The sequence below is a fragment of the Lutzomyia longipalpis genome, chromosome 2 (assembly GCF_024334085.1).
Source record: "Lutzomyia longipalpis isolate SR_M1_2022 chromosome 2, ASM2433408v1".
NCBI lineage: Eukaryota > Metazoa > Arthropoda > Insecta > Diptera > Psychodidae > Lutzomyia > Lutzomyia longipalpis.
The window spans coordinates 24,733,159-24,746,807 of NC_074708.1; the positions used below are offsets into that span (position 1 = coordinate 24,733,159).

Genomic DNA, 13,649 nt, shown 5'->3' on the forward strand with positions numbered 1-13,649 from the left:
CCCGCCCTCCCCTAATAGATTACGGGAGTCACATTTTCCTTGAATGAAGTGGCAGTATTAAAATTCTTATTAAAACTAAAAAAAGAATAAATGAAAAAAAAATAATGTTAATTTAAATCGTTAAGATCAGCTAGAACAAATAGATATTAATATCAAAATAAAAGGAATAAAAATTACCTCAAAAGGGATCAAATTACCCCACCTTTCCCTAAATAATCCTCATACTACAAAAGAATTTTAAGACGATTTGTAAAAAAAATTCCTGAATTTTCCGCATAACAAAACGATTGGAATATTTTATAAATGAATAATTGTTGCAAGATCTCAACCAAGAGTGTCTCCTGTGGGTGAAAAATGTTTAGTTAATTTTAGTTCCTCTCCTTTCGGAATCATTTCCTCCCCCATTGGAATGTCTTTTATTGCATTCTTCTGCCAATTGAGGAAGAGATTCCTCATGGTATTTCCGCACTTTCCTTTTTTCTCGCTCTACGTACAATTTTCATCGCAATTTCTCTATATAACTACGTTGCAGAGAAAATTGTTACACACACAATACTCCATGCGATGTGTGAGCACATGGTGGTGCAAATTCAAGAGGAATAATAATACAACAATTTGCCTCAATCGTATTTGAGTTTTGGTGGATGCTTCATTACAAAAATGATGACGATCTATATTTACATTTTGCCTTTTCATTTTAAGCAAATAATTGCTGCAAAAACTCACACACATATAGGCAAGAAATTTCGTTACGGCCATGAAAGAAAAACTGAGATGAAAGATGTGGGAATGAGATGGAAAAACCCTCAATGTGAGATTGAGAAATAGTATTATATGGATTACACAAAGCATGTCGCACTGAGAGTCGTATATAAAGTGATTAGTACGCTCAGTTCTTTAAACTATTCGTCTGTTGCAGTTGATAGTGATAGCAGCTCGCCACATATAATATTTCTCTTCAAATCTGCATTTTGGCCCTTTTCTCTTGAGAATTCGGTGAGTGTTTTCCCGCTGAAAAAAATCCCTACATCTTTGCAATTTCCCGCGCTTTTCCTTGTTTGTCTTCATTCAATGTGTTTTCCTCATCAGTGCTGTGCGTATTTATTCTGTAAACGTAAAATTATGGCGCAAAAGGTGATTTTCTTGAATAATTTTCCACACTTAGAGGCACCACTCCCTATATATTGTTCAAATCATCATCCCTTTTCGCCCTCTTGCACCCGCTGAACTTTTCCACTTTACTCCTCTGAGGGAAGTGCAAGTGTTTGTGTATTTATATAATATTGAAGTACAAATAAATTGTGTGCTCCATTTCTTTTCACAATGCTACTATCAGATAAGATTATTTACACTTTGGATTGTACACGGAAATTTTAGACTCTACACCCCAGTACATGACAAGGCGGACAGCGTGGTATCAGTTATGTGTTCGCATTTCCCATCCAGTGAAAAAGCGAGGAATACAGTGTCATCGAATTTATAGGCCAAGTTCAAGGTTTGCAGAATTTCATCTCGGAAATTACATCCATACCCACTATCGTGGTGGCTTGTAGGCATATTTTAGTTGCGCTCACAGTGGAAAGTTATAAAAGCATCGTTCATAATGCTATTCTTGTGCATTCCCATTCAAAATTTTCAACACACTGATGAACATGGCATTTAAAGCCTGTTGTTGTCGCATTTCAGTGACGGTATAATCATAAATTGTGTTAAAATTTAACCGGAATTGGCGCCAAAATTATTTAGATCTCAAAAGGGGCAGTTAACTTCTAAAATTCACGACAAAAATTTAGGAATTGACTTCTTTTTTAAGATTTTGCTCTAATTGAAAGAGAAGATTTTGTAAATTCTGTAGAAATTCCCGAATTATGCGATATTGGGTGGAATTCACCAATCTTGATTTTTTAAGATTTCTCAAGTTCTCTTAAGAAAAACTTAAGATTTATTAAATTTCTTTAAGGAAAACTAAAAATTTCTTAAGTTTTCTTAAGCAAATGTTCTTAAGAATATTTAAAATTTCAATAGATTTTTTCTAGAATTTTAAGAATCTTAAGAAATCTTCAATTTTGCTCAAGAAAACCCAAAGCTAATTTAAGACTGTCTGACTAGTGAATTTCACCCATTGTTTGTTGGAAAATTCAATTTGTAAATTAATCTTTTAATTTATAGGAGCCTATTCATCTTTATGCTCTAAACACAATCAGATTAAATATTTAAAATAAATTCAAAAAAAAACTTGTTAAGTGATGTTTAAAATTTTTTAAGAAAATCCAGAAAGAATTTTGCTCCAAAATACAGAAATCACACCTCCATGATTAAATAAAATTCTTACTTTCATGCTCAAATGGATTTATGACGACTTTCATTCTTCACCAATATTTAGCTAATTTTTAGATAAAAATTTTAACATAAATTTGGTAAAAACATAATTTTCCCAGCTTAGGAGCCCCTTTAAAATTTCTTGTATGTTTATACCCTTTGACGTGATTGCCGCAGATAACGTATTATCTATATAATAAAGAAAGGCCTGTTTGTTGGTAATCGTCGTTCCGACTTTTCTATACAAATCCACACCGTTTGTCCGATCGCGATGAAATTTGGTACAGAGGCCCCTTATAACAGGCGGTTTCAGATGGCCGTATTCATTTTCCCCCTAAAGCCCCCCTTCAGGTAGCCCCCATAGAAATTTCATGCAGTTTTTGCAAATTTTTGAATTTGGCGCCTAAAGTGTTGTATGAAATTGATTTCTTCTCTTTGCAAGTTTTTTCTTTTTCGTTCGATGAGAGCTTCCCATCTATATAATAAAGAAAGGCCTGTTTGTTGGTAATCGTCGTTCCGACTTTTCTATACAAATCCACACCGTTTGTCCGATCGCGATGAAATTTGGTACAGAGGCCCCTTATAACAGGCGGTTTCAGATGGCCGTATTCATTTCCCCCCCAAAGCCCCCCTTCAGGTAGCCCCCATAGAGATTTCATGCAGTTTTTGCAAATTTTTGAATTTGGCGCCTAAAGTGTTGTATGAAATTGATTTCTTCTCTTTGCAAGTTTTTTCTTTTTCGTTCGATGAGAGCTTCCCATCTATATAATAAAGAAAGGTCTGTTTGTTGGTAATCGTCGTTCCGACTTTTCTATACAAATCCACACCGTTTATCCGATCGTGATGAAATTTGGTACAGAGGCCCCTTATAACAGGCGGTTTCAGATGGCCGTATTCATTTTCCCCCCAAAGCCCCCCTTCAGGTAGCCCCCATAGAGATTTCATGCAGTTTTTGCAAATTTTTGAATTTGGCGCCTAAAGTTTTGTATGAAAATGATTTCTTCTCTTTGCAATTTTTTTCTTTTGGGATCGATAAGTGGCCCAAATCTGCCTTTAAACCATCACAATTTATTTTCTCTCTAAAATTTGCGCGAAGCGCAACAAATCCCCGCGAAGCGGGGCGAGGTAAATTGGAGCGGAGCGACAATTTACCTCGTATTTTAATATATACGTTGTGGGCGATTGGGAGGCCACCCCCTCATATCACCCCCTCACATATGCCACGAAACATCGATGGTGTCCTCAAGCATTCCATTCGAATTAACTCAAACTGGATTTTGAGCAGCAATCTGCATAATGGCATCAAAGTACCAATTGATTGATTCCGTGAAAATAGCAACAAGAACATCAACAGAGTTTCTGCAAGGACAAGGCCTTACACCTCAATGGGATTCCCTGGAGGGGAAGAAATTATGCTTATGATTAATTGCTCAAAGATATTCCATTTTAGATTAAAATTTCTTAAAAAGAAAGAGAGAAAAAATCATAATTTAATCTCATTTTCATTAAAACATTTCCACTGCCACTATCACGGTGAAAGGTCATCATAAAAAATATGATAAAGCCGATAGAGCATAACTTTACATTGTCTCCACATGTTGTGATGAATGGAAGCTTCAGTGCAGGATTGACTTTCTTATTTTACATCTCACAAAATGCACCGATGCTGTTGCAAAAGTTTGATAACTTCTAAAAAAAACATTAAAAAGAATTTTCTATTTCAATTTACCTTTTCTTTGTTCTTCCAGAACTCTTCTTCTTTCTCCTTGGACTCTCTTCCGTTGCGGCTGAACTTAATCATCCGAAAACCATGCCTGTTGGGAATCTCATAACACTCCGCAATGAAGATGACTTCAACCAAACTCTCACATCCTACGTCTCTAGCCCCAAGACTCTAGCCGTTCTCCTTGACTACGACGGTACCTTGGCGCCAATTGCTGCTCATCCCAACAACACATGCATCCCACCGGAAACAGAAGTGCATCTCAAGCAACTCGTACAACGCACTGATGTCTTCGTTGCTGTGATCTCTGGGCGCGGCGTAGACGATGTTCGCAAAAAAGTAAGTTAGATAAAGCTTCTTGCTGACGTCAGGGAACATTCCCACTTCCCAGACGGAAAAATAAACTATATTTTCCACTCTTCAGGTCAACATTGAAAACGTTACGTATGCCGGCAATCATGGCCTGGAAATTCTCTATCCAAATGGTTCCAGATATAACTATCCCATTCCTGAACCACTCAAAGTAAACTACACCAAAATGGTTGATATTCTCAATGAGAACTACGCCCATGATGGTGCATGGGTGGAGAATAAGAAGGCATCCCTCACATTCCACTACCGCAATGTTCCTGAAAACCTCCACACGGATCTCAAGGCGGAAGTCCGGAAGACGATCGAAAGCTATGGCTTCCGTGCGAATCAAGCTCATATGGCCATTGAAGCTAAACCCCCTGTGGAGTGGAATAAGGGGAAAGCAGCTCTCTTTATTCTCCAGAATAAATTCGGAGATGACTGGGCGGACAAGGTGAAGGTATTTTTCGCGGGCGATGATACAACCGATGAGGACGCCATGATGGTGCTCAAGGGCAAAGGGATCAGCTTTAGGATTGCTGAAAACGACCAAATTCAAACTCATGCAGACTACAGGCTGGAATCTCCCTTTGCTGTGGGGAAGCTTCTCAAGTGGCTGGAAAATAAATAAAAGAACAAGATTTCAAAGAAAAAAATATTCCAAAGATTTCATGCCAAATTAATTTGTTATAAATCGCATAGGCAATTATTAAGATTTTCCAGATAATTATATACTCTATGTATTTCTTTTGTAATATTTCGTAAATAAAAGATTTATTATTTTGTAAAAGAAATTTTTTTTTTCTAGAAAATGCAGTTAATAAAATTCTCAAGTTTAAAATTCCCGCGCAAAAAGATTTCTTCGCGAGGGCGCGCACAGACAGTCCAAGAAAGATTTTCCCGTGGCAAGTAGCGAAAGTTCAAAAACAAGTGACGTTTGCGTTTGTTTTTGTGGCATTTTTCCGTGAAAACTTGATGCATTTTCTCCAAAAATTGTAGATATTACGACGAAATGGATACCAAATTGGAGGTAAACTATTCCGTGAGACCCTTTATTCGTAATTGTCACATTAATACATTTATCACACATTTAGATGTTCAGCGATGTTCCGGGTGTGGAGGATGTTGAGGGTGAGATGACAATACCTGCAAATAAGAGACCGTCTGGGAGTACATCAAAAGCTGGACCTCCGGACTTTGATACACTAGATGAGCCAATTAGAGACACAATAGTGAGATAAACTAGAAGCGGGGGGATTGACTGGATGGGGCTCTTCAATGAAAGATTTTTCTTTTCCTTCGCAGTTTCGAGACATTCGTGCAGTTGGTGTGAAGTTCTTTCATGTGCTATACCCCAAAGAGAAGTCCACACTTCTTCGGGATTGGGATCTCTGGGGACCGCTGGTACTTTGCACATTTATGGCCACAATTCTTCATGGGTCGGCGGACAATGAGAGCGAAGGGGGCCCTGAGTTCGCTCAGGTGTTTGTGATTGTATGGATTGGAGCGATGATTGTAACGCTGAATTCAAAGCTTCTAGGTGGGAATATGTAAGTATCAAGAGAGGCTCAATCCTAGCCACTAAACCACATGGGAAAAATATATCAAAAGAGTGTTAAATTAATTCAAAAACAACAAAAAGAAAAGAAAAAGACCGGAAGAGAGTAAAAATTCTTCTTCCCTTTTTGCAGTTCCTTCTTCCAGTCAGTCTGCGTACTGGGGTACTGCCTTACACCTGTCGCGGTGTCGCTTATCGTATGCCAAGTGATCCTCCTCGCGTCCGTCCAAACAAAACTGCTTTTCTTTATCAGACTCGTGACGACAATTGGTGGCTTCATGTGGGCCACTTATGGTAATTTATTGAAGGCAATTTGCCACACTGTACTCCTAGCTATTCAGGCACTAACGTGTCGGTATTGTCTCTCTTTCCTCAGCATCATTCATTTTTCTCGGCGACAGTCAGCCGGCCAATCGTAAACCACTGGCGGTGTATCCAATATTTCTCTTCTACTTCATTATATCCTGGCTTGTGATATCTGATTCTAATATGTAAGTGATACAATAGTGATGTAATAATTCCAGGGGCCTGACAAAACCTCTATTTCCATAGGAATTCACTGATCCCTGGTGATCACTCGACTTTCGAGAAATGTGTCACCCAGAAAAATGCCTCAATCTGAAAAATTCTACCATCACTGGATAGATAATTTAATATTCTATCGATTGAGAAAGTTTGGTGGGTGGCACATTCCTATTAATGCACTAATATTGACCTTAAAAATTTCAATGCACTTTTGAGAAAAAAAATCACGACATTTTCTTCTTTGGCGACAACCACGCCATCTATTGGTAAACATATGTAATTTCGCCTCGAACGTTTCTAACCTCAAATTTTGTTTACATTTCGATAAAAAATTTTATTTTTTCTTATTTTAAGCCTTTTGAAGTATTTTAAAGTTAAATAAATATGTATTAAAGTTAAAATGTGAATTAAAGTGTTGTTTTGTGCCTAATATGTTAGGAGTGAACGCACTCGTTTGAACTTATGGAATTTTCCGGAAGATTTGTGGACTCTTTAAGTTGCGGTTTCCCCGGAATGGGGCGTCATTGGCGTCGTCGACATATAGAGTATAATTGCAGCGTATAACTACAAGCTTCATCTGGGGATTAGAGAGAAGCAGTCGACTGAATTCACTATCATGAAGTTCCTGTCCGGAAGTGGCAAAACTTTTTTTGAAGACATCCCGGATCCTTTCTCCTTTACAAAGAACATCCCAGGAAGGATCACAATCAGTGTCAAATTGAAACTGAAATTAAATGTAAAGTTTCACAGATCCTTGGAAACGTCGCTACAGTTCCTGATAGTGTTTCGAGCTGATACAGCACATCAGATATGTCTGGATTACAATCTTTAGTCCCACCGCTGTGTAATTCAGTGAGAATCTAGAACGGACTAACTCCATTAACTACTACAACGGTAGTGATACAACTACTCTCACCCTGTGATGAAAAGGGGGCTACTGTTCAGTCACGACACGATAAAGTGTTATAATTTTGAAGAAAATAGTGAAAGCACACTCCGGCTATCTCACTGGCATCAATAGCAATCTTAAGCCAAATTAAGATGCCACTCATATTAGTAAGAATCAGTTACAAGAACATCAATTCCGAGGAAGCTGAGAAAAATACGTCGATGAAGGTTTGATATTTCATCCGAGGGAACATCATATGGCCTGCAGAAAACAAATCACGTTGAGTTGACTCCGATGCAGCAGAATTTCTTAAACCTCCTGGTTAACTGGACATAATGGAAGGTATGAGTCTCTTAATTGATTTGTGCGACAGCAAATACCGTATCACAGACCTAGAGGTACAACCGGCATAGCCAATAAGATGACCAAATTGACTCAAAGCTGGGTGGGAAACATACGTTTTGGTGCATGCTGGATGATTTTGCTTAAGCCTCGGAAAGTTTGGGGGACCGTAATCTTACATTACCGTAAACATAATGGAGAAAAATGAAAGTAACAAATTTTCATTAATAATATTTTACTAGCACTTTTTGTTCTATAAAATAAAACATCGTTTGGTTTAATTATTGTTTTAGATACCACCACATCTGGGATAAATCTACGTTGTCTAAAAATCTTTAAGAATCTTCGTCTTGTCATCTGATACAGCTGATAGGAAAGTGGAAGTTCCAGATAATATTACGTTGTGATGATTGATAAGCCTCCATTCCATAATATATGTACTGTAGAACATCCTTCAAAGACGAACAGCATAAGTTTTTGTGTTTTAAATATGCTCATTTCTAAATTTAAAAAAAATAACATAATTTTAGATCAATAAGGCAAAAAAAAATCAAATATCTTGTCAATGTCTTCAGCAATTTTTTATTATGTTATTGATAACTTTAAAGTGTATATTTTTTTCTTTTAGTTGTTTTGAATCTTTCTAATACATTTTAAAAATTTCAAAAAAATCTTATAAAATACAATGCTTCTAAAAAATTAGCAAGTTACAACATAAACAATATTTATCTTACAATGGTGTATTTGTCCCATATTATCAAAATTCTATTATTTATAAACTGATTTATTCCTTCCGTGTTTATTACAATAATTAGTTGTGTCTTGAGATAGAAGAGGATCACGAGGTGTGAGCATGCGCTCAAATAACCATAAAAAAAATGCCTAAGAAAAAATAGATTCAAAAATAAAACAAACTAATTAAGACAACTTTAAATTTTTCCTCTAAATAGAATAAGGGGAATAAGTTAATAATAGCCTTCTAAATAAAATTGTTTTCAAATGAGATAGAGATTCGAGATAGGTATACGAAAAGAATTTATTTTCTTTAGAAAAAAAAGGATTAACTTAAAATATTTCTAAGACTGAAGTTTAAAAAGAAATTACTCTCATAGAAGAAAGTTTTTATGAGTTACAAATTTTGAAGAATAAAAAATAAATTAATTTGAAGGAAGAAATAAAGTTAAATGAATTTTGATAGGGAAAGGGGTTAAAAACACAAAAAAAGAATTGTTGTAAAGTGGGATTTGGTTTTAATATAATAAGATTAAAATTTAAAATAAAATAAATAAATAAATTTGAAAACTTGTCTCTTTGAATAGTAATTAAAATAAGAAGAAAAGATTTGATTTATCAATTAAGACAAAAATATTACTTAACGTAAAAAAGAATTATTAACAAAAACTTGGTTGGTTGTACTCCGAAATGTTTACAGCGGATCTTTTACTTAATCGATGAATAAATATTTAAAATGTGTATACGGAGCTGTTTTATAAGGTCTGCAAATAAGCTTTAACGTACTACAACCCCTTTTTTAAAACTAGGTAACACTAATAAAATGCTGGATTAAAAGAATTTATGGAAAATTTATTTTAAGATGAAACATTTCAAGAAAAAAATAATAAGAAAGTTTTTTCTACTCAATTATAAGAATCAAAAATTAAAAAAAAAATGAAATTTTAAAACCACATATAAAAATTAAAGGAAAAGAATACTTGGTGTTGGCCACGAAATGGAACACCAACTATTAATTTAATGAAGAAAAAAAATACAGAGAATCTGTTTAGAGAGATAAAATAGCTAATCAAATCATGTCTGTCTAAAATTTAAGTCTTCCTAACAATTTATGCGACCGTGTAATCATCAACGGCTTCAAGCAGGTGAAGAACAAGGTTATTCCTCCATCGTTGATTTAAAAAAAAAAATCGTAGTAAATTAAATTCCTTCGTCAGGTTAATCATAACTTTTTCAATATCTAACACCTTTTCTCTACTTCTCTGTTCTTTTTAAAACTAAAAGACTTGAGCAAAATCGTAAAGAAACCTCCAGAATTGGTCATCTAACAAATAATTAATCCTATTGATCTTGACCTCATTTACTTATAACAATAAAAAACTAATTCTTACATTTTGTTAAAAAATGCGTACACTTTCTCTTACCTGTTCATCTTTTTTTTTGCAACATCAATATGCAACGTCCCATCAATCCTTAAGGTTTAAGATTCCACCCAATTAGTGCTTTCCTGGATAATGTATTGATGTACCTAAAATTAAATAAAATTAATATTAGGTAAACATTGTATATTATCATAAGCTTAAAGGTTTTTAGAATAATTTAAAACTATGTAAAGCGTCTTAAAGCACTTATAAGAATTAATGTGAACCTAAATAAATTGGATGTTTAATAAATTTGCTCAAATGATCATTTTCCCTCTAAAAATAATTTTTAAATTAAAAATCATTTTTTTAAAGAATTTTTGGGTATTTGGCGGAAAAAGAAAGGAACCCTTTAAAAACAATTGATTAATTAATTTGCTGAGAAAAAAGAGGATCTTTTTCTCCTTAAAGAATTCTTGAATTAAAATCATTTTTAATCTTCTTAAGAGTTTTTGGGTATCTTGAGGGAAAAATAATGAAACCCTTTTAGAACAATTAATTATTTAATTTGTTGAGAAAGAAAGAGGATCTTTTTCCCTCTAAAAAGATTTCTTAAATATTTTTTTTTCTTTTTTCACCCTTACCCAGGTTTTCAGGTTCTCCGAAACGTAGTGCTAAATAAAAAAGTGAAATTTCTGAAGACCAATCCTGTATTTTACTCTACCAACGATAAATAAGACCGAATTTTAATGTTTATCATTTTAAGTTTTTCGTAAACATTGAACTCATTTAATTTATCGTCAATCTTCCCCACATATAAAATAAAAATAGAAAACATATTTTAATTTTGTACCTTACCTTGTTTCTCCATTAAATCGGGATAAGCTCAAACATGTTGAGGATAGCATTTCTAATTTCCTGCAGTGCTAATTCGTCGTTGTAATTTTTGTCTAACTAATTAGACATTATTTGTATCCTCTGACGCCCCTTTCTCGTGATTTTTTTTCTCTACATATCGACGTCCGGAAGAGATTCATGTCTGAAGAAATGGATATTTAAATAACTTCTGTTGACCTCTAGAACTTAATTCAGCAGAGATCCTTATTTATGGTCGTTTCCTTTCTCTTGTACATGATTTGTTTGTACCCGCAGAATTTATATGTTGCAATGTCTCTGCCTGCAGACATTGAGAACTTTTTATTTTTTTTTGTAGTTATTGACGATTAGATTCACTTGATCCTTCTGCAAATATAAAAATTGTAAGAAATGAATTTTATCTTTTGATGATTAACAAACTAAAAAAAAACCGGCTTACCATGCAATACTCTGTTTCCTTTTCTGAGTAAAATCAGGCTGATGTCGCAAATTAAATCTATTATTAATCATTTGTCACTAAATAACACTTTATCACTAGTTTTATTACATTTATAACCGAAATAACTAACTAAAATCAAGAAATATCCCATTATATGGGATCTTGAGAAAAAATAGTAAATATAAACAAAGTTTGAGGTTATGTAACAAATTATGAGTGTTCACCAAGAGATGGCGTTGTTGAATGATAGCAGAATTTTTCTGCAAATCGTCCGCCATTAATTTGCTGAGTTCGGCTAAAAAGGGACTTTGTCAGGCCCCTGAATAATTCCAAACAACAAGAAAAAATAAACCACCTTCAAGTGGGGGATGATAGTCAATTGAGCAACTTCGCACCGGAGCATCGAAAACACTGCGTGTTCACGCTCACACATTCGAGTTTATCTTGTCAGTCAATAATAAGGCTCGTCTCTATGGCTTATATATCGACTATATAGTATGTATGTATATATTAATTACATATACGCCTATGTATCAGAAGAATCATAAAACATTACATATGAACGTACAGAATTGCTGTAAGAAATTCCTTCTCTCACAAGATTTTTAAAAATCCTACATGTATACGAGAATTTAAACAAAAAAAATAATAATATTAAAGTGAATTAAAGTGCGAATGGGGAAAAGAATGCGATAATATGCCTTGATCATCTGTAGACATCGTGACGCTAAGCCAAATTCTCACGCTGTAATTGAATTTATAGTGCTGTGGGGCTCAGCTCGTTGCTACACAAGCATGGAAAATTCCTTGAGCGCCAAGCCAGGCCAAGATCAATCATTGCGTAGAGAAGAAAAAAAATTGCCCCCGCGACACCCAATTTCTGCAAAGCGCACACTGCAATAATCTCCATTGAACGGTCACTGTGCCCACCACCTCAGATAACACCGTCCATTTGAGGATTACAGAGCCCAACTTCTTGTGTTTGTCTGTGATTGGAAAAAAACAACAAAATATTGCATTTTGAATGCCAATAACAAAAAAAAAATGCCCGCAGCTCGAAATATCATGCGCTCTGCAGATGATCTCGTCGCTCTGTGAGGAGAACATTCAAGAAAAGGCATTTCTGTATTCTGCGCGCTTTATTTTCGCAATATTTACATATACTTTCAACACGTCGCGATTATCAATCTCTTTTTTCTTTCTTGTTTCTCCTCTATCCACAACCTGCCACACAAACCAACTGAGCCGGAAAGGTAAAGCACAATCAGGTGCTCTTTTTTTCAAGTTCAAACATCTGACTTAACTCTTACAATTTGAATTTCTTCTTGGAGGTCACCCGCTCTATGTGAATTATGTATATTTTGGGGGCAAGACTCGGTGGGTCAACAGAGGAAGATTTTTTGGCAAACGGGCTCACATATAGATGTTATGCAATGTTGCCAAGAGGACAGCAACTTATGTGTTGGGAAAGGTTCTGGTTCAACAGCGTGCTTAAAAAGCTTCAATACTTTTCTTGATCTTTTTATTGAATTTTTGGGATTTATTCGTTTTTATATCTTTGAAAACTTCCAGAGAATCCTTTAAGTTTTTCTCTTCTAGATATAGGATAAAAGTCCTTAAAATTAAATACAAATTAATATGGAAGAAGCAGGTAAACATTGAACTAGACCAGTAATGAACAAAGTATTCAGAAAAGTATTAAAAAAAATTGTTCAATAAACTTTAAAAAAAAAATGTTTAAAAATTATGGATAAAAAATAAAGATAAAGCTAAATGAGCTAAATAAAACGTTTTAAGCATTATAACGTAAATGTGCAGTTGTCTCTAGTTTCTAACGCCTCAACATTATCTCAAAATTTACTAAAAATCATTCAGGAGTCGGCTTGTTCTACTTTATTCAAGTTTAATAATTAAATTAATATGGAAACGTCAAAATCGGATCATTTATTATGAAATTTAAGATCTAAGATCGTTAAGAAAATCAAAGTTCGTCGATCAGGTTTTAACCTAAGAGATCAGCAATCTTCCATTTTCTGTGAATTTAAAGCAGATAACTAATAGAAATATAACTAAATTTTTAATTTGAATAGATTACTTCTCTGAATCTGATTAAAAAGTTTTTCTATTTCTGTTAGAGATCAGAGATGTTAACTTACTTTAAAAATAAATCATGCATAATCAGTACGATCGATCGCTTAGGACGTTTATTTTGTAGTTTCCTTGTTAATACATCTTCATTTGAAAAGAATAAAAATAAAAACATATAATTTACATTCTCGTAATATTGTTATGTCTTTAATTCGCCCCGTTATCATGTGAGTCGTCAGTTCTAAATTCTAACATTTAATAAAGACTTAATTGAGAAACTGAAAATAACTCGTACAGAAAATAAAACTGCCAGAAGTGGCTTAATTTATTTGTAAAAAAAAAAGAATTATAATTGTGCAGTCTCTGAAAATTTCACGCTGATTAGAGATGTGAATAAACAAAAGTGGGGTGAAAATGATAAACGGCGGAAAATTCCGGAGATTCTC

General features: G+C 34.4%; 2 protein-coding genes and 1 long non-coding RNA gene across 4 annotated transcripts; 2 read left to right on the forward strand and 1 right to left on the reverse strand.

Annotated features, from left to right (window-relative positions):
- The first annotated feature begins 1,315 nt into the window (after window positions 1-1,315).
- Window positions 1,316-5,187, forward strand: LOC129789737 (uncharacterized). 2 transcript variants are annotated; one of them, XM_055826764.1, is made up of 3 exons: window positions 1,316-1,495; window positions 4,068-4,381; window positions 4,467-5,187. In XM_055826764.1, the coding sequence occupies exons 2-3, from the start codon at window positions 4,130-4,132 to the stop codon at window positions 5,022-5,024; spliced, it is 810 nt and encodes a 269-aa protein (XP_055682739.1). In that variant the 5' UTR covers window positions 1,316-1,495; window positions 4,068-4,129; the 3' UTR covers window positions 5,025-5,187. The 2 variants fall into 2 exon arrangements, with proteins under 2 accessions (XP_055682739.1, XP_055682738.1); XM_055826763.1 differs by lacking the exon at window positions 1,316-1,495 and adding an exon at window positions 3,925-3,996.
- A 108-nt stretch (window positions 5,188-5,295) lies between these two features.
- LOC129789757 (protein YIPF6) lies at window positions 5,296-6,474 on the forward strand. Its single transcript, XM_055826803.1, has 5 exons — window positions 5,296-5,423; window positions 5,488-5,625; window positions 5,699-5,943; window positions 6,085-6,245; window positions 6,328-6,474. The coding sequence occupies exons 1-5, from the start codon at window positions 5,406-5,408 to the stop codon at window positions 6,444-6,446; spliced, it is 681 nt and encodes a 226-aa protein (XP_055682778.1). The 5' UTR covers window positions 5,296-5,405; the 3' UTR covers window positions 6,447-6,474.
- Window positions 6,475-7,848: 1,374 nt separating this feature from the next.
- LOC129789801 (uncharacterized) lies at window positions 7,849-11,439 on the reverse strand. The gene is made up of 4 exons (XR_008750499.1): window positions 11,116-11,439; window positions 10,659-11,042; window positions 9,864-9,967; window positions 7,849-8,207 (listed from the first exon to the last, which is right to left on the reverse strand). It is a non-coding gene; the product is annotated as an uncharacterized LOC129789801 (long non-coding RNA).
- Between the last annotated feature and the right edge of the window lie 2,210 nt (window positions 11,440-13,649).

Excerpts from the sequence above, each read along its gene's own strand:
- LOC129789737 (XM_055826763.1), top strand. The coding sequence starts at position 3,975 with ATGCACCGATGCTGTTGCAAAA. Across the intron at positions 3,997-4,067 it reads GCACCGATGCTGTTGCAAAA|AACTCTTCTTCTTTCTCCTT; the intron begins GTTTGATAACTT and ends TTGTTCTTCCAG. Across the intron at positions 4,382-4,466 it reads TAGACGATGTTCGCAAAAAA|GTCAACATTGAAAACGTTAC; the intron begins GTAAGTTAGATA and ends TCCACTCTTCAG.
- LOC129789757 (XM_055826803.1), top strand. Across the intron at positions 5,626-5,698 it reads AGCCAATTAGAGACACAATA|TTTCGAGACATTCGTGCAGT; the intron begins GTGAGATAAACT and ends TTTCCTTCGCAG. Across the intron at positions 6,246-6,327 it reads CTTCATGTGGGCCACTTATG|CATCATTCATTTTTCTCGGC; the intron begins GTAATTTATTGA and ends CTCTTTCCTCAG.